General features: G+C 48.6%; 1 protein-coding gene across 2 annotated transcripts in view; it reads left to right on the top strand.

The window, feature by feature from the left end:
* Positions 1-19942, top strand: part of Lrig1 (leucine rich repeats and immunoglobulin like domains 1) — a 103198-nt gene that overhangs the window by 66486 nt on the left and 16770 nt on the right. For both annotated transcript variants that reach the window (XM_051154950.1, XM_051154949.1), the window contains exons 4-9: positions 8488-8625; positions 10621-10764; positions 12190-12333; positions 13677-13820; positions 16010-16153; positions 18400-18480. In XM_051154950.1, the coding sequence (XP_051010907.1) occupies positions 8488-8625; positions 10621-10764; positions 12190-12333; positions 13677-13820; positions 16010-16153; positions 18400-18480 (795 nt within the window). The remainder of the gene's footprint in view (positions 1-8487; positions 8626-10620; positions 10765-12189; positions 12334-13676; positions 13821-16009; positions 16154-18399; positions 18481-19942) is intronic.

The raw sequence follows: 19942 nt of genomic DNA, 5'->3' as shown, positions 1-19942 counted from the left end.
TACTGTGCTGCAGTTGGGCTGGAGGCCTGTGCCTGTAATCCCAAGAGGGTTATGGAGGCCCAAGCTTTAGGATGGTGAGACTAGTGCCAGCCTAGGCTACATTTTAGACTCTGGCACACACATACGGGGGGCGGGGGGCTCACCCTCCCTCCCTCCTTCCCTCCGTCCTTCCCTCCCTTTCTCCCTCCCTCTCTCTCACTCTCTCACTCACTCACTCACTCTCTCAAAATAACAGTCTGTTTGCTTCTTAAAATCTGACTAAAAGTAGCCAGAAATAGAAGAGTTTATGCAGAATAATTTGTGTATATAAAGCACAGAAATAGGAACAATTGTTCATGGTTGGAAGAAGTTACAGGTTTGGTTTGAGAAGAGCAACAGCTAAGAGAATGTCAGGAGGTGGCAGTTTTCTGACTTGATGTGAGTGCTGATCATGTGGGTTGTATATGAGCTTTTTATAAAAACACACTGAACTCTTCATGTATGACTTACATTGTAAAAATGTTTATAAATAAAGAGCTGCTAGTATAATGTGGCCTTCCCAGGGGCACCTTGCTCTTTTGAACTCATCATCTGCATTGTGGTTTTGCTGTGGTTTACACATCATGAGGCACTTGAGTGCACACACCTCCCTAAGTAGCACAAGGGGCCACTCAGTGCTCCACTGTTTTACCCTCACTGAGGGTCTCCGGTTGTCTCACGTTGTGCCAGTTACATGTGTGATGAGTTAAGCTATACTGTAGTGTCCACGGTACCTGCGGGTGGGTGGGTGCCTTCAGTTGTTCTGACCAGCTTTTGAGTGCCTGCTGTGTGTGAGCAGTGAGCTGTGTGCTACCTGGTGGAGTCTTAGCATCCTAGAGCAATGCCAGGGTGTGCAAAGTGCTCTAGGCAGTCAAAGCTGGTCTGGTGGAGGGTCTCACTGTCTCCCGTGATGGCTGTGGGAATGGTGGGCTGGAGGTTGAAGGTAGCTTGGTATGGTACACTTTTTTCTTCTTAAGGTCTAGATTGTGTAAAACTGCGTTTTCTTCAGAGGTTCAGACAAAGAGCTGTAATTTGGATTTTGCTAACTTTAGTGATTTAAAATTATGGAAGGTTTTGTATTTCTTGCTAAGAGTCCACAGTCAAGATTTGAAAGAAAGAACTAAAGGTCGTCAGTGATTGGATGTAAGGACTGGTGAGTTGGCCATCTTCAGTTTGCTTCAGAATACCTGTGTCATCTTCGGAGAACACACCAAAGCTGGCAACTGGGGTCTCATTTACTTCTGGAGAGCTAGAAAAGATAAGCAGTGAAGAGCGCAGCTGGTGATGTCGACATGGGCAGAGGAAGAAAGGGAGGATTTCTCTACAGAGATGTTCAGCCCAGTTTTGCAGGTGGCTAAATCAGGTAGAGAAAGGAGACTTACACACAGTTACAAAACTGTGTCAAGCCTAAAATTAGAGTCTCTCTGCCCTGCTGTCAAGAAGGTGGCAGATAGTAGCCAGTCCTGGTCTCCTGCTTGTTTCTGTAAGTAAAGCAGCAGTGGAACGCAGCCACGCTGACTTCGTATTTTCTGTGCCGCTTGGACACTATAGAAGTAGAATTTGAGTAGTGACAAAGACCACATGGCCTGCAAAACTTAAGTTATTTACCACCTGGCCTCTTGCAGAGTAAGTTTGCTGGTATAGACAGTAGGTGCATAATTTCAGGAACCAGAAATTGCCACTTGACCTACCATGTCCCTGTGTCTTTGATCCACTCACTCTTTGCTCCTTCCTGGCTGTGATCTCTGACATAAGATCTTTTACACTACTGAGAGGACTTTGTGAACCAGGCTTTCACGGGCTGTAGTGGAACAGACGCTGTGATAAGAAGTCTTAAGTGCTGGTTTCGCATGCCTCCGTCGGTTTTACTGTCTAATTTAACCTCAGCTCTGAAAATGTGGCCGAGTGCAGGGAGCTTATCATGCCTGCCCTCCTCTTTGAAGACTGGCGTTGTGTTTGAAGCCTTCAGCAGGTGTTGCTTTAACAGGCTTCTGCTGCGCTAAGTTTTCCTCACCACAGAGGGTAGCCCCAGGGGTAAACTGACACTACAGGGAAGTGAGTGCCACGTGACCAGGCTGCCGCCCCACTGCCCAAAATTCCTGACTGCAGAGTCACTGGCTTTGTGAGTGTTCCTTTGATGAGGCCATTGCTGTCCCCTGGCTTGCACTGTTCCTGCTTTTGTAAGGGGTGCATGTGTCACCCCGCAGCATCACCTGCTTCACGAGTAGATGGATGTAGCCGACTGGCTGCTGTCTGTGAGGAGGTGGTCTTTGGGGAGCCCATGCTGTTCATGTAGAACCCTGGGAAGTTGGGGCCCATCAGAGTTGCTCAAGAAATAACCAGCTAGCGGCTGGAGAGATGGCATAGCAGTTAACAGCATTTGCTGCTCATCTAGAGTACCCCACTTTGAGTCTCAGCACTTAAAACTGCCTCTAACTCTGGTTTCAGGGGGTATGGCTTCTGTGGGCACAGGTGCTTAAGCGGTTCACAGACATACATGTTGGCAAAACTCATGCATATATTTAAAATTAAAAAGAGCCAGCCAGCTAGTATGCAAATAGAGCCAAGCTTTGCTGTGAACTTGCTGGGAGAACCTCTTAGCTGGCCAGGCCAAGATTCAAGTTCTGGGCATGCCTCTCAGCTCCTGTTGCATCTGAGCTGTGACCTGAATCAAGTAAATTCCAGCAGAGCCCTGAGTCTTCCTTGCTTTGAATCATCTAAGTAGAAATGGTAGTCACATTTACCTGGTTAAACTGCTGTTTGGTTTCACTGTTTTGCCCAGGGCTGTCTATATGACATACAGCAACTGATCAGCTATGGTTAAGAACTTGGAGATGAGTCAGAGTTTATGGAGATGAGTGTGGGCCTTCTTGGGAAGTGAGCACTCCAGTTAATAAGTGATATAAAACGACTTGTTTAAATATTCATTAGGAATAGAGTGTGTTCTGATCTGGGCTACGCTGCCTTAAGCAAACAAACAGACAAAAAGTGAGTTTTGTGACATGGTTTGCTGTCTTGAGTGGGCTTTCCTGGTCCTCTGCTTTCAGGAAGGAGGTGGGATGGCTTCCCAGTGTGATCTGAATGCTTGTCCTCTTCTCTACATGTAGGGGTGGAGAGCTAGAAGGCAGGGCCAGCTACCAAGAAGAAATGGTGTTGGGGGTGTTTGGCACTCATGGGCCAAGGTTGTGTGCTTGCTGTGGGAACTGCCCCAGCTGGTTGGCGGTTAGTCTTGGAGGTTAGAGCTGCTTTGAAGTCTGGCTCCCCGAGACAGCTTGGTTGTTCCAGGGGCTGGGGACGACATTCTTACAATTGTGGCAGGCCTGGTTCCTCAGTGAGCTCTGACTCAGTCCTTTGTTCCTGGAAGAAGAGGGGAGCCAGGCTTGCCTATTTGCACTGAAATGTGGCAATGAAACTGGAGGGAACCAGTCATCCATTCATTGTTCTCACTCATTCCCCCCCCCCCCCAAAGGGACTGCTCTGAACTAGACCCACATCTTGCTTGTGAGGATACAATGTGACTAATGAAACAGAGACTCATGTTATTGAGCAACTGTTAGTACATGCCAGGCTGTATCAGCCTTCGTACGCTACAAATGGGACTCTAACATTCACACCTCAAGTGGCACCACTTGACTGTTAACGTGTGTGACAACACTCACCGCACATCTCCCGTAGGCCTGTGCTGTGTTTCAGAGCAAGAAGGGTCCTCAGACGGATCCCATATGCCTTCACACTGATTGTCCTTCAAGGAGGGTGCAGAGTTCTGCAGGGTCAAAGCTTCAGCACCCACGCTCTGAGCTTGGGTGAGTGTTCAGAGAGAGTTGCTTGGGGCCCAAGGTGTAGTTGAGAGCAGAGAGAATGTGGTGTGTGTTCTCAGCAGCTGGGCCGCCTTGGACACGATGTGTAGGTGTTCGTATCTGGGCAGGGCTGTCACGAGACCTGTGCCATGACAAACTCCTTCCTGTTCCTGTTGATTCTGCCTGAAGCTCTTGGCTGTAGCAGTTTCTGCTGCAAGAATGTAGGTGAATCCCATTTGTGTGCTCGCCCTTAACACTGCATGTAGCTGCGTGTACTCTTGGTGACCTGTACTGAGCACCTATCCTGCAGCTTGTGCCCTGCTAGCCTGGAGGCACGGTCGGGAGGAGAGGCATGTCTTTCTTCACGGCACCATGCCACGGTGGAAAAATGGTGGAAGAGTAGATAAGTCCGCACCCAGTGGACTAGGTGGTGATCAGAGTGCAGAGAAGTCAGGGTGGGTGACTGGGGCTGCGTGCAGGTGTGTGATTGTAGAAAAGGTGGTCAGGAAGGGCCCCACTCATCCAGAGGGAGTAAGGGATAAGACATGTGAACGCTGGAGGGACAGCAGTCCAGGCAGTAGGAGCAGGAAGTACAAAGGCCCTGGGGTTTGCCCAGTGAGGACAGCCATGGGGCAGAGCATAGGAAGTGGCGGTTAGGCAGGTCTGAGACCAATACTGTGCCTTGGAGGCCTTAAGTGAGGGCTGCAGTCAGTTGAGTCTCATGAAACCAAGACTTGTTTTGCTTGATTTTAAATAGTGTGTGTTGTTTTTTAATTATGATAAAATATATATTTAAAAAATTAATCAGAAAGTTTAGTAGTTTTCCTGAACTGTTTGCTATTTTGCAACACTAAAACACTATGCCCATTGCCAGCCATTCTTCACTGTCTTTTTCTAAGTTTCTGACTTTGTATCCACCTTTGCATTTTATTTTTTAGAGCCTGCCTGCCCTCCCTTCTACCTTTTTGAAACAAGGTCTTATCGTGTAGCCTAGGATACCTGGAACAACCTAGAATGTGCTGCGTGGTTGAAGTTAGCTTCAAACCTGCAGTCCTCAAGACTAGGGTTAGAGCTTGGCTCCTAGCATCCATGTAATGCTGGACATTCTGCAAACACCTGTAGTTCCAGCACTGAGGGATCCAATCCCTCCTTCAGGCTTGCACACATGCACAGGTTTGTACCCCTCCCCTCTCACACACATACACACATAAATACATCTTTGAGAAAATTTATAAATTTAGAAAATTTATTATAAAGTGCTATTTTATATATGTTGTACAAAATAGTAGAAATATGTTTAGGGCCATGCACCAACTGTTGGGAATTCTATCCTAATTTAAGCCAGAAATCACCAAAGAAGTGTGTGTGGGGGGGGGGGGGGCCGTGGGAGAGATTCAGGTCAGCAACGGAAACAGCAATTTTTAAAATGTAACATTTGAATATAATTCAGAGATACACTAGTTTGATACATGCTCAGTAATAGCAGGAAAATTTAAGTTTTTGTTTTTTAGAATTAAACAATTATGCTCCTTTAATAACAAAATTTACATAGTGGTAGGCATATGGGCATATAAAATAGGTACACAGATTAAATGTTTACTGACAGTCGGCCATAGTTATTTTGAAACATTTCCTTCGCGTATGTGTAAACATTACAGTAAACACACTGGAGTTTGTAACGGACAGTCGTTTCAATTGTGAGCTGAGATTTTGTTTCTGTAGCATATAGACATGCACAGCATGGCCTTGGTGTTCAGAACCTAGCCGGCAGCGAAGCCGTGTGCTACACCACAGACGCGTGCCATTGGAAACATCGCGGATTCATTACATGCTTGATTTTGAAGTACTGTTTCGTCATTGCACATTCAGAAATATATTACCAAATCTTCGCAACCTCCACACATTCAGTTATGTGGTCCCGTCTAAGGTGACACGCAGGTTAGGCCTCATTTAGATATAATGTAGAGTAAACCTCACTTTCTTCATCTGTTCATCTGCCACTGGACATTGGGCTGCTTCATCTTTTGACTATTCCGAATAATACTTACGTGAACACGTGAAAAATGTCCCCTTGAGATGTGCTTTCTGTTTTGGGGTGATCAAAGGTGGTGATCCTGTGCTGTTTTTTTTCAGATGGTCGTACTGTTTTCTAAAGCACCCTTCACTCCCCCTCTGCTAGCTGTAGTCTGATTTCTCCACATTTTCATGGATGCATGCTCCTTTGATAGTATTCCCTTAGGAACACTGGTACCTGTTAGACATTTATGTATTTTCATTGGAGAACTTCTGTTTAAGTCCTCTGCTGATTAAAGATATTATTCTTATATTCTTTATGTGTGGTGTGCTTGTGTGACAGCATTCCATGGCTGAGGGTGGCTGCAGAGGCCAGAAGATGATATCAGATCTCCCTTGGCTGTTGTAAGCAGCCTGACCTGCATGCTGGGAACTGAACACTGGCTCTCTGGAAGAGGTCTGAGCCATCTCTCCAGCCCCCTATGCTGATATTTTTAACCAGGATGTCTTTGTTGTTGCGTTGTAGGTTCTTTCTACATACCTAAACCCAGAATGCTTAAGTTCTGTATGTAAAACAATGCAGTATTTGTGTGTACCTGTGTACAGGCTTGAATTGTCTGAATTACGTTTCATACCCAATTCAGTGCAAATAATTTGTAAATAATTGTCTTACTGTATTGCTTCAGGAATGATCACAAGAAAAATTTGCAGGTGTACAGTACAGGCATAGTTATTTTTTTTCTTCCAGAGTAAGTATCTTGTGGCCGCATTTGGTTAAATCTGCAGGTGTGGGCCCTGCAGGATGCAAGCTGACTATATTCTGAGCCTTCACCCTGTTCAGATGCTTGATTTGCAGGCGTCTTCCCTGCTCCACATGTGTTCATTGGCTTGTTTGGCTTCTGGTTTGGGAACTGATTGCAGGTGGCATTGCTCACCTGGCTGTCTTCTCTTGTTGTGGTGCCCTGTTCCTAAGGTCCCATGTCTAATCCTCTTGTCCCCGTTTCTGGTGGCTGCCCATCTCTACTCTGCCCACTGAGTCCTTCCTGGTTTGGCTCAGCCTGCTCCTAAGTCTGACCCAGCTCCTGATCACCCCACCTGGCTCTTCCTGGCAGGTTCTCTCTGTCATCCTTCCCAGCTCACGCTTCCCTCCCACACAGTCTTTCCATCTCCATGGCTGCTCCGCTCAGTGGGGAACTTTTTCCCACTGTGTGAAAATGTCTTGTCTTCTTAACAGTGGCATTTACCCAGAATGGGGGCCTAGAATGCGGTTCAGTGGATAAATATATTGCCAAGAAAGAAGAAAAAGCGTGAGACAAAAGACAAAGGCAGAAGAGACTGAGGGGAGGTGTGGGGGAGAGGAGAGGGGCAAGACTGTGTCCCAGGGTTTGCTTGTGTCAGGCCTCAGAGTGCCAGACTCTTTGTGTGGAGCTTGTCCTTTCTCTGCCCAGGCCCTCTCTTCCTGGCTCCCTGGTACTATAATCAGAGTTCCCGGATGAGGCCTTTATTTCTTGTTCTTTTTCTTCCCATACTTTACATAATAAAGCTTCTATTTTTCTTTTTGGAGTGAGAAAACTGAAGAGCCTGCCTTTACTAAAGACATGACTGAAGAACTCAGGAAGTAGCCAGGGGAGGGGCCTGGAGAGGTAAAAGGACCAGGGTCCTTCCTCTCAGGGAAGTTTGTCTCTCAGCACAGTTGTGCAAATACATTTTGAGTTTCAGGGCCTGGGAGAGTTGTGAAGAGAACAAAGGGGCCTGCGAGTCCCCGAGCTTCTGGGAGAGACAGCCTTGTTTATGCCTGTTGGAACCGATTTGGTCAAGTGTTTGTTTAAAGGAGATGCCACTTGGTAAGCAACACCAGGCTTTTTTGGTTTTTGTTCCAGAAGGCTTTTGATTGGCTGGAGAGCTGCCCTGGTTTACTCATAGCTGGCCAAGTGTGTGCCTGAGACCCACAGTCCCAGTACTGCCACCCAGCGAACTTTTCACTGTGACCCAGCCAGAGTGCCCAGCTCCTCACTCCACTCCGTTGTCCTTTGTTGGCTTTCTCCTGATAAGTTGCCAGTGTTGGTTAGTTAGGTTTGGGGGTTTGCAGAAAGAGGGCTAAAAGCATGAGTAAGTCATAGCAGAAGGTTACGCACCACAGTGGTCCACCAGATGCTTCAGCGTGGTTTCAGGTAGCAGATTGTGGCTTCATCTTTCAGATGAGCAAAGCAAGGCCCAAAGTCATCAAGCGTGGAGAGTCAGGTATTTGTATCCAGCGGGGTCCAGCAATGAGTTCCTGTCTCATTTCAGAGTCAGGTCTGGTCGTCATCATCTCATCCAGACATATTCCCATCTGTCTTCATGCTGGATTGGGACAGCTCGGTGCACTGGCATGTCCTTTTTTGCTGGACACTGGGCATGTCATCACATTATGTTCTTCTTTTGGGTGGAACAGCTGAGGCATAGTACTTGCGCAAAGAGGTTATTCTGCACAGAAAAAGCCTGAGTATAATATTGAGCCAGCAGATGGTCATGCAATAGAAAGAGGAATAGATCACACATCGAATGCCACTGAATTGTAATTTTAGGTAAAAGTAAAATTGCAGAAACAGTTTTGGGTAGTGCACAATCCACAGCATGGGGGTAGTCGGCTGCTGTCTCACCTCCTGCTCTGTTTCAGGCAGCACAACAAGATCCTCAGTGTGGACGGAAGCCAGCTGAAGTCATACCTTTCCTTGGAAGTGCTGGATCTCAGTTCAAACAACATTACGGAAGTCCGGAGCTCCTATTTCCCTAGTGGCCTGCGTGTAAGGGAGCTGTAAGTGTCTCTGCCATCCGTACACCTCAGCTTCCAGGCCTTGTAGTGGCTGCCCATGCCTAGTCCTAGACACGGGATGGGTTCTTGCTTCACTCTGGTGCTGGCTTGGCTAACTTCATAAGATTGTACAGACCTTTGGCAGGCCAAGGATATGATCTACCCATGATCCCTTGGGCACCCATTTTAGGCCATTTCTAACACCAGAGTACTCTCTGTTGTTACAGGCGGAGGGCAGCCCTCACTATGCATTGGCCAATCTCTCTGCTGACAAAGTCTAGCTTTGCTCTCATGCTCTGGGCTCTCTCCCTAAGAAGCTTGGGAGCAAGAGTTGGGTGATTAGTGGGTGCATGTCAGAGGCAGAGAGGTTCAAAGGGTTTGTCTCTCTAGCATCTGAGACCATTGGAAGAAGCAGTGTTGTGGCTGGCTCCTTTGCAGAGGGCAGCTACTCAGCTTTGCAGTTATGTAGATGTCTATTTTTTTTTTTTTTAAACCTGTCTCCGTACCTGCCTCACACGGAGTGGATGGTAGACAGGAATGAGTAAGTTAAACCTATGTAATCCATTTGCTGCAAGTAGGAAGAAAATGTTGCTTTGGGGAGGAATCTGAAGACCAAAGCTAAAACAAGTTTCTAGCTATGAGTGCTTTACATCCCTGCCTCATTGCTGTTTCTGAGTTATTCTGCAGCTCATTTGCAAGGCTGCTTTAGGGCTCACTGTGACCCCTCTCCCTGGGGAGGATGACACTTTGCACATCTTTTCCAAGTCATTTTGAGACTCTAGGGACAGTTGTGATTGCTTTCTGGGGGTTCATCAAGGCTCAAGAATTGGGAACAAGAGGCCTGGGCTTCTATGAAGCCTTGGGAGGGGGCTCTCAAAAGGTGGCCAGCTACCACCTGGTGCTTCTCGTGTGGCACAACGAAGCCACCAAATGCTGTGCTGGCTTGCACTGTCCTTTCCATGCACAGATACAGAGGGCACTTTCAACTTGGCAGCTGTTGACTGCTGTCTCCATCACACTGATTGCACCTTAATTGGAGTGTTAAGAACAAACAGTCCAGCCTCGCTTGCAGAGTCCTCATGTGCCCTGCTCTGGGCTGCTGCCTGATGCTGGGAACAGAAGTGCCTGACTCCCTCTTGGCACGCAACCCACTGTGGTCGAAGAGTCTCTCTAGTCTGTCTCATTTTCACCAAAGCTTTTTGTATGCGGAAGGCAGGAAGAGATGTGTGAGGTAGCCTCTTGGGAGGAGACTGTTTCTTCGTCTGTGGCTTGTCTCTTTACTACCTGGCAGTTTGTTCTGTGAGCTGCTTGCATCTGAGTTGTGCGCTGCCATGTATTTTGAGACAGTCCCTTCCTGTGTGGTCACAGGAGGTACCTGTGACCTGCGTAAGGGGTAGCTCTGTGAATATGTCCATTTCTAAAGGACTCACAGAGGACTCTTAAGTGCCTCTGAGAGTTGTTAGAATTATTTAAATGAATGGTTATATAAGCCATACATTCAGACCCACTTCAGGAATAGATAACGGCTGTTTATCAAGTGTAAGTAAACCTTCTGACCTGACCTTGCCTCTAATTTTTTTTTTTTTTTTTTTTTTTTTTTTTTTTTTTTGCTTTTAGGGCTTTTCTGGCCAGCCTGAATTAGTGAGTGAGGAAGGAGTCCTACAGGTCTCCTGAGGCAGGCTTTGTGCTGTGTAGCTGGTATGGATAAAGGTTGGGGTTGTTCCCATCAGTAGAAGCCCAGTGTATATTGTGCTGAAGCAAGGCCTACCTCAGCATCTTCTCTTCATCAGGCATCCCTGCTACCAGCATTTCTGGGTTCCCTGTCTTCAAGTCAGGATGGGCCTTGGAAGCCTCCAGATAATGTCAACAACTCAGTGAGGATCTGTCTCCCTGGGTGTGTCTTAGCATGCTTCCTAGCAGAACCCAGTTGGGTCCAGTGCTGTAAGGAGTGAGGAAGGTCTCCTACTGCCACTACATTTTCTCTCTGAATCATTCCAGCAACTTGGCCAGCAACCGCATCAGCAGCCTCGAGTCTGGAGCATTTGATGGTCTGTCACGGTCGCTGCTGACTCTTCGTCTGAGCAAAAACAGGATCACCCAGCTTCCTGTGAAAGCATTCAAGCTACCCAGGCTGACACAACTGTGAGTACAGAAACCTGCACTTTAATTAAGGTTAGCCAAACTTTATGGAGGCCAAATTTCCCCAAGGACCCTGTACCAATCGCCACCCCACTTTTACCCCCCTTGGTAGAGCTCTGCATAAACTATCATTTATGACCCTACCGCAACACCCAATAAAAGCAAATTAGGAGCTGGGTCTGGTGCCGGGAGGCTGCCTCAGATGGCCGAGGAAAAGACCCACGTGCTTCCATGCTTGTCCTCCCTGATGCTGCAGTCCTGCCTTACAGTGGCACGCAGCACTCCTCCTACCCTGGGGCTTTCTCATCTCAGGGTCTTAGTGAGGCTTAATGGGCTGAGGCTGTCTGTACCTTGGACATGACCCTTCTGGAACAATCTGGTGTGACGTTAACCTGACCAGAGTCAGCCACCTCTTCATTTCCTAAATGTTCGAAGGGCAACAGGTTTGTGTTTGTATCAAAGGATTTATGTGAGTGTCTTTCCAGTTATCTTAAAATGGCATAGAGTGCCAGAAAACATACACTTACTAAAATTCCCCAGTCAGTGAAAGGGTTTTCAACTCTGTTTCTTTGTTTTTCTGCTTCTTCCTTTTAGCAGAAGAGTATATTTCAGGAAAATGAGCTGAAATTCAAAATTTGGTTTAAACAGAATGACACAGTTGCCCGTCAGGCTGGCGCAGGGTGGAGTGTGCCCTGTCCCCACGCCTCCAAGCTCCATTTCCCCTGCGTGCTGGAGCTTGGCCTTGCTCTCTTCAGTCCAAGAAACTAAAGAACTTGTGTGTGAGGCAGGGTCACAAGACGCTGCAGAAATATTGAGGGAAACTAAGGGCTTTCTAGTTAGTGCTGTGCTCTCCCACCTTACCCGGATTTGCTAATGGGATCCAGCTGACCCAGATCCCTGATATCTCTTGGTCAAGTAAGGTTGCTCTGCTCTGACTTGGGGCCAAGTGTGTATGTGCCCTGCCTCCCCACTTCTCTATAAACAGTCACTTCTGTTCATCGCATGGAGGTCTGTCGGATGCCCCAAGTGGAAGGTTGGCTGCTATTTGATATCCAGTGGTTAGGGCTTTCTTGAGTTGAAGCATCTGGTATGGATTTCTGTTGCTAAGCTAAGAGACACCTCAGTTAAGGAGTGTTCCTCATGAGTCATGTGCAGGGCCTGCTTTAGAACCCTGGATGGTGACTCTTCTCAGGGAAGAGATGTGGGTGCTTACGCTCCCCCGGTACCAGGGTGATAAAGAACTCGCTATGCAACATTCACTGTGCTTTTCTTACCGCGTCACCCAGGCTGCTGGCAGTGTCAGTGTGCCAGCAGAGGTGTGCCCTTGGTTCCCCTGAGACTCCTCCTCCACGGTTCCCCATCGACTCGGAGTGGTGCAGGCTAGGTGTGCACATGGGATGTTCTGACCCGGAGGCTTAATCTCCACAGGGACCTGAACCGGAATCGGATCCGGCTGATTGAGGGCCTCACTTTCCAGGGCCTCGATAGCTTAGAGGTGCTGAAGCTTCAGCGGAACAACATCAGCAGGCTGACGGACGGTGCCTTCTGGGGGCTGTCTAAGATGCACGTGCTGTAAGTGAGGGGTCCCTCCTGGGCTCTGGGAGGAGCAAGCATGTCCTTACACGTTCACTCACTCAGCTGCATACTGGGAGTGGTGGCCACCCAGACCCCGCCCCCTACCCTTTGGGCCCTTTTCTGCACAACAGACCGAACCGTAGGTTGTTTTCCTTGCACGGTAGGAGGAGGTCTTTAGTGGACACATGGTCAGCTAAAGAAGCGGAGGGAGCTGGGCTGGCTCTCCACCCCCGCTTCCTCCTTGAGTCTAAGTGTACAGTGATTCCATCACCACATCCTCTCCACTCCCACACCTTATCGGAAGTCCCTTCTTTCCTCATGCTGAGCCAGTGCTCTTCCTTGATGTGCAGGTGGGCTAAAACGCATAGTTCATCCTGGGAGATTTGTCCCCATCTTGTGAGCTAATCAAGAGACTGAGTGCAGATGTGCACTTTTATCAGGGCAGTTTCCAGCCAGATGTGTACATCAGCAGAGTTGCCTGCTGCCAGAAGTGAAAAAGAAGAACAGAGGAGGAATTACTGATCTTCTGATTTTAAGTCTCTACAATTGTTTAAATCAAAAGTAATGAATCTGTAGAGTCCAGGCAGTAAAGAGAAAGCGGTGTTGCGTCCCGCCCCCCTCCAGTCAAGTTTGTTTTCTGTGAGGCAGTCGCTTGTAACCAGCTCTCCTTGGCTCTCTGGTTTTCATGCTTGACACTGCACCTCGGCCTTTACCCATGTCCGTTAGTGGTTCACCCTCAATCCCTGCTTCCCGTGCAGATTACATTATAACCTGTTCACCTGCTATTATTTTTGTAGTGGAAACTAAGGCTAGAAGCCTAGGCTCACAGTCACCATTGTTTGGCCCAGTCTCATCATCAGAAGCATTCCCACTGACTGCCCCTTCCCACACATGCCCACTTTGTATGGCATGCACAGGAGGAACCTGCTACTTGGCTTCTTGCTGTTTGCACTTTCCACTTTAGATTAACTGGATGTGCATTTTGGGATCTGAAGTCTAAAAAAAAAAATCACTTGCTGAGTTCTGAGAAGAAAACTGTTTATCTGTCACTTGATTTTTATGTTGAGTAAGCCCATACAAGTGAGGGGTGGTATGCTTCTTAGGATTTTAAAAAATATACTAAGCATTCATGCTTTGAGCAGTAGGAGAAAGTCAGATGGACAAAAGAAAGTTCTGGTGGCTGAAATGTCCTTCCTAATGCTGAACATGGAGCAAACTGTGCATACTTCTCTGTTCTGTTACCTTCCCTGAACCTACCACCACATCTGACACAGACTCCTCCTATATACCTCTGTGTGACGAGAGTGACGGCCTCTTCACCATGTGTGTCACCTTTGCAGGCACCTGGAGTACAACAGCCTGGTGGAAGTGAACAGTGGCTCCCTCTACGGCCTTACAGCCCTGCACCAGCTGCACCTCAGCAACAACTCCATCTCTCGAATTCATCGCGATGGCTGGAGCTTCTGTCAGAAGCTGCATGAATTGTAAGTCTGGGCCCAAGCGATCAGTGACGGGACCTGTGAAGCCTCTTGAGCTCAAGGAACCAGACACGGTTCAAATGAGGAGGCAGCCTAGAGGCAGGAAGGCTGGAGTCAGTTCAGGAAGGAAGTCCCACATTGGAGCCTTCCCTCCCCCCATTCTGAGACTTGGAGCCAGTAGTGAAAGAGAGGGTGTGCCGGAGACCAGAAGCCTAGATGCTGTCATCACAGCACTTTTGAGTGACAGCAGTTCACGTGCATTTCTTGAGTGAAAAAGTCACAGTCGAGTAGGACAGTGAAACCAAAAGATGGTGACGTGCTGACAGCCAAAGGATTTGTGTAGCCCTGGGAACTGCGCCATCATTTCCCCAGACACTTCCTCAGGGCACTGGGATTTTTCCTGCCCTGTTTGCTTCCCAATGCCTGATGGCAGAAGTGGATGTGTGGAGATCCAGGGTCTCTCAGGTCCTTTGGGAAGTTGGTTCCCAGGCTGTGCCCTTGCTTCTAAGAATGGTAGTGACAGACTTCTGTGACCATCTGGAGGGCATGGCCTAGGCCTCCCCTCATTGCCAGCAGATAGCTTTGCCCCTTTGTGTCTGCCCCTTATGTAGAAGCTCTAAAGTTTAATAGATGCTGTGTGGTTCAATAGGGTTATTTTTTTCAGAGGTTCAGAAGGCTGGCTTCCCCCAGCCCCCATCTTGGTTGGCTAGGTTTGGGTACAGGAAAAGACTTATCTACCAAAGCAAGTGTCTGGTAGGAACGCCCACTTGACCAGCCTTTCTTGCGTTTGTTTACTTCACCAGGCATACTTTGAGGCACTTGAATGTGATGCTGACTCTTGCAGCCTGTTTTCCTCTGGGCTTCTCTGAGGATACCACCCTCAGTATATATGTCTCACATTACTCAGAATTCATAGTCCTGCCCACTGCTTTGCATTCATTTCACTTAGGCTCTGTGTTAGTGTTCATCCTTTGGGTGTAGTGATTTGCTACCTAGAGATGCTGCTGTTGACTCCTGCTCCTGGGACTGAGTGGTTTGACCTCCTTACTCATGGCTTTCTATTGGGGGCTAGAAGTCGTAGGGAAAGGAGTATCCAGTCTAGGTCCTAAGTATGGACAGGCCTCTGAAGCACACCAGGACGGTGTGAGCCCTGGAGTTAGAGCTGCATTGAAAGGTAAGACTCCAGGAAAACCCTGAGTTCCCTCGTCCCCTTCCTGCCTGTGGACAATGTGACACTGTCTGTTGTGCCCTAAGAGAAAGTAAAGGTCACTGGAGCATATTAGACTAGTCCTAACAATTTGCTCCTTATTACAAAACAGAGCCAGATGAAGGATTGTTTTCCAGTTTGTTCGTGCTCTTCCTTTAAGCTGAATGCTTTAATGGCAGGTGAGGGTATAATTTTGGACTCTTGCCAGGTCTTTGCAACTGATAAGACACTATGACATATTTATGTAAGAGGGACAGAATAATTGTTCACTGCAGGCTTTAAAGCTGCAATAATCTTCAGTTAATTCAACTTTCTTCTTTTTGTACCAGTCCAGAATTAACATTTGCAACTGTCAGTAACTAAAATCACACACCACTCAGCACAGGGTAGCACCTGCAGCAGTGCTGGGAAGAAGATTGATTCCAACACAGGCAAAATATATGCTTTGGCCATGATCCCTGTTCAGGTGTGTAGGGGTCACAGCCCAGGTCTTCAGTGTCAGGGTCTTACCCTGCTAAGATAGGAGGCCCTGGTGTGGCTGTTCCAGGCAGTGGCTCGTGGTGCCCTCTGCTGGCCGATACAGGGAGTGTAGCTGTGGCTTCCTTGCTTAGTGCAGAACCAGGTTCTGTTCAGTGTGTCAGTTTCTGCCAAGATGGGTCGTGCGTTGCCTAAATTAAGACCAGAAATGGAGGGGCCTGGCACCTTGAGATTTGGGTTGTATGACAGGTGTCTGCAGTGTGTGTAAGCAGTAGTCCTCAGCTTTGTGGCACTGGTCTCATGACCTGCATAATCGCGTGGTTATCAGACGAGGTGAATGTTGACCTGATGGGTTTCTGTCTGCATGGCCATGTTTACTCAGGATTCCTGTAGACATGCTGAAGTGTGTCCTTCCCAGTGATACCTGGCCAGTTGTGGTGTGACTGCTCAAGAGCGAAGAGGACATCCATACAACTCATGGTGACATTTGTCTTCCTCATCTCTTCCTCAGGATTCTGTCCTTCAACAACCTCACGCGCCTGGATGAGGAGAGCCTGGCTGAGTTGAGCAGCCTGAGTGTCCTGCGTCTCAGCCACAACGCCATCAGCCACATCGCTGAAGGTGCCTTCAAGGGACTTAAGAATCTACGGGTCTTGTAAGGATTTTGCTTTTGAGGGTGACAGAATGAGGGTCCCGAGGTGGGGGAGCAGACAGCAAAGCACTTGCTTCATTGATCCCCTCTTGCTGGCTTCTAGCCAGAGTTAGACCCTAAGCTGGCTCGCTCTGGGAACATGGTCTCAGACTTTCATATCATCAGCCAAAAAATAACTACTGAGCAGAAACATCTTTCCTATGCTGGCGCTGTAGAGGGAGGAAGACTCATTAAGAATTACTGTTCTCAGTCATTCTCAGCACATTGGGCAGGGCAGTGTGGTGGGCCTGGAAAAACATGCCTGTGTGGGTATCTGCAACAGCAGTCACAGTCCTGGGGGCCTCCTCTCCACTCTTCTGGCTGTGGTTTCTCATTCGTTTTTCTTCTTCAGTGGTTAGGGTGGTGGTTTTGTTCCTTTGCTTTTAAACACAGGGTCTCTGTAGCTGAGGTTAGCCTCAAGCTCATACCCTGAAGCTGTCCTTGATTTTACAGCCATCTTCTTGCCTCAGGTGCTATGATTACAGACAGGCACCTGAGTCTCTGGGCCTGGTTGTAAGTTTGCAGATTTTTTTTCCTTCTCATGTTTCTATAGATCAAACCCAGGACCTTGCGCATGACAGGCAAGTTCTCTTTGACTGAGCCACACCCCCAGGCATGACTTGTTTTAAAATTTCAAGTCCATACCATGGCCACTTTCCTGCTATTTAAAGCTCTTCAGTGGATCTGCTATCCAAGAGAGATAGAAATGAGGGGTCCTGTGTCTTTGTTTATGCCTCATTAGGGAGTAGTGTAATGAAGTGAGAATGCCATGTCCTTTAAAGCACCCATTTGTCTGAGGCTGCTAGCAGTGACTGCGGGTCCTTTTCTGGGACTTTTCATACAGCTTTTCAGTTGTAAACATTAGGCAGCCTCCCAGCAGCCCTCAGCCTAAACCCCCCAGGAGGGCATACAGTCTTGTCTTCAAGAGACAGTGGTAACAGCTTTGGTGCCTCCTTCTCCAGCATGCTGTTCTGCTGGGAGGGCACGCCTGTCCTTGTGCCTGGAGGAAGGCCTCTGCACTTGCACCTGGCAGAGTGGGCTTTAGGAGTGAGTCACTGCCGGGGAGCATGAAAGAGCTAATGCCAAGCCATTCAAGCCAAGGTCAGTCCGTGAGCCCTTGCAAGGCCAGAAACGTTCAGGCTGAGTAGGCCAGAAAGAGAAGGAGACTTTGGCAGGCAAGGCCCAGGGCAGGCAGACAGGCACACAAAGCCCAGCCTGCTGTACGCAGTCTAAGGAGGTCAGGGTGGGACTCGTTGAAAGGAGAGGCTCCTTCCAGCAGCACATTCTCTTAGCTTCATGCTGGAAAGTGAAGGTCACAGCAAGCGCCGTGCACTTTCGCCCCAGCTCCACTCCCAACTGGCAGTGACTTTCCAGCTTCTTCCCAGAGCCAAGAGCTGCATCCCTCTCTGTTCTTGGCCGTATCTGCAAGGACTCTGGAAAGGGATGTGCAGGGATCGCGGCCCTGTGAAAAACTGGAAAGAGCAAATGTGAGCGTAGGGGTCTCGCTGCCAGGTGTGTGTGGCTGGGCACCGTGACCTGCTCTTGGAAGCTTAAGGAGGAAGCTGAAGCACTGACCTTATCCAAACAGCCTAGGCCCCGGAGTTGGCCTCGGTTTTCCTGTCCTGGCAAGTGGGTCACAAGACTGACTCAGCACCCAGATGTCTGTTCTGGCTCAGAGTCCTGTGCGCTACATAGGCCTCAGGAGAAAGGATTAGGGTGCTGGCCGCAGGCTTGCAGGCCAGCCTGGGACAGCAGGGCAGGGTTCATTGGTCGCCATCCCTCACTTGTACATGCTTTCCACAGGGCCCAGGTTGGGCCCAGAGAGGGGACTGTGGTTATACAAGAGCTAGATGGGGACTGTTAGGAATCTCTTGGGACAGAGGTCACCTTTGCGGAGGTGGGGGCGCAGGCATGGCTTCTTCTGGTGCTGTCTCTGCTGTTTCCTTCCCTGAAGCCAGCTGGTGTGTTTGATGGGTATGCAGGCTTTGTTGAAGGCAGAAAAGCAAGGTCACACTGCATAGTATGCAAAATAAATAAACAAACAAATAAATAAATAAGGACTTTCTCGGGCCATACTTCTTGTGGCAATATGTGATGCTGGTCCCTCTGGGGCGCCCCTGGGTGAAATTCTGGGCATGGGGCTGGTCTCCCTTCATGGTGAAGAATGAGCTCAAGACAGAGGGATAACTTGTCTTCTGTCTTCTTCTCAGGGAGCTGGACCACAATGAGATCTCAGGTACAATTGAGGATACTAGTGGTGCCTTTATGGGGCTGGACAACCTTAGCAAACTGTGAGTATTTCTGAGAGCGCAATTCTGCAAACTCTGGGATGCGGAGGATGCCACTCAGGCAGCTCCCCTGAGTCTCTTTGTCCTAGGCCCACAGAGGACAGCAGGAGGCCTTCTGCTGTGTGCAGAGAAGAGGCTGAGGACTGGTGTGAGGGATCCACAGCAGCTCACAGGCCACTCTCACGGTTTCCGTGCTGTTAGTGTGTGGTGGTCCTCAGGGCCGCCAGTCTTGGTCCTGTTCACAGCCTATCTAAAAACACTTAAATGTTTTGTCCTCTGCACAGAGGGGTGTCACTGCCTCCACAGTTGCTAGAAAATGTGTGAAATGTCTTTGAGTAACTTGATAGCTTTGAGGCACTTGTCAGTATTTTTGTTGTTAATTATAATCTCAAGTAGAAGCAGTCATTACCAAGAGCACTAGTAATAGCTACTTCGAGTTCAGTGTGGAGAGTCTTTGCCCTGCCCTCCCAGAATCTGCCAGTTGCTATGGTAGGCGCATGTCTGTGTGCAAGGGGTGTGAGTTACCTGATGATCTCATGAGGGCAGGCTCTCATTATGCAGCATTTAGAGCTCAGGAGAGACAAATGAAGGGACCGAGCCCCTTTGCAGGTGGCAGGCTCAGGGTTATACAACTGGATATGGAACTGGAATATCTGTTCCCTTGCCCAAGTTTCAGAATACTCTGGAGTTCTGCTGCTGGAGCCTGCCCACAGCCAGCTTGTGAGGGAGGGGACGTTTCTGGAACTAACAGAAGTACCTAATGAGAACCTCGAGTGTCTTGTGCAGTGCAGTGTAACCCCCACCCACCGCCATTCCACCCAGGACATTGCTCGAGAGGGGAAGAGGGTGTTTTGGGTAGGGCACACACGAAGGGAAATATGTGGAGTGCTCAGAAGTGGGACCTTGGCTTCCTGCCCAGATGGGCACTCCACATTGCGAGGAAGGCTTGTCCATGCCATGGCTCCTTCCGAGGACACAAGTACAGGCCTACACGTTCCCCACTCTGCACACACCATGGTGCCTTTGTGGTTGCTTTAGCAAGCACTGAAATGGCCTTTGGCTGGGTGGCCAGATGTGTAAAAGGGTTTAAGAAGTGACTTCTGAGTCCTAACCAGGAGGTCAGACTACCCTCCATTCATTCCCAGCAGTGCCCTTCCAGCCCAGGGTGCCATCGGCATCTGATAGCCCGAGTGTCCCACCCAACGGGACCCCAGAGGAGACAGGGCCTGCTTCAGCTTCCCGGCAGAGTGACTGGCACTGTGTAATTGCGAATCTGAGAATTTGTTTTACTGCTGTTGTCACCATTAGAAATAACAGCCTGCCCTCACTGTAAAAGGGGTCAATGTGACTAATATTTAATGGATGAAATAAGGCACAGCTTTTCCTAGATCTAGTTTATGGGAGATTTCACTAAACAGCTCAGTTTGTTTTTACTAGGACCTGGAGCACATGGTGCCCCAGCTTG

The sequence above is a fragment of the Acomys russatus genome, chromosome 13 (genome assembly GCF_903995435.1).
Source record: "Acomys russatus chromosome 13, mAcoRus1.1, whole genome shotgun sequence".
Lineage (NCBI taxonomy): Eukaryota > Metazoa > Chordata > Mammalia > Rodentia > Muridae > Acomys > Acomys russatus.
Note: the sequence above shows the minus strand (reverse complement) of the source record. Positions and strands in the feature narration are given on the sequence as shown.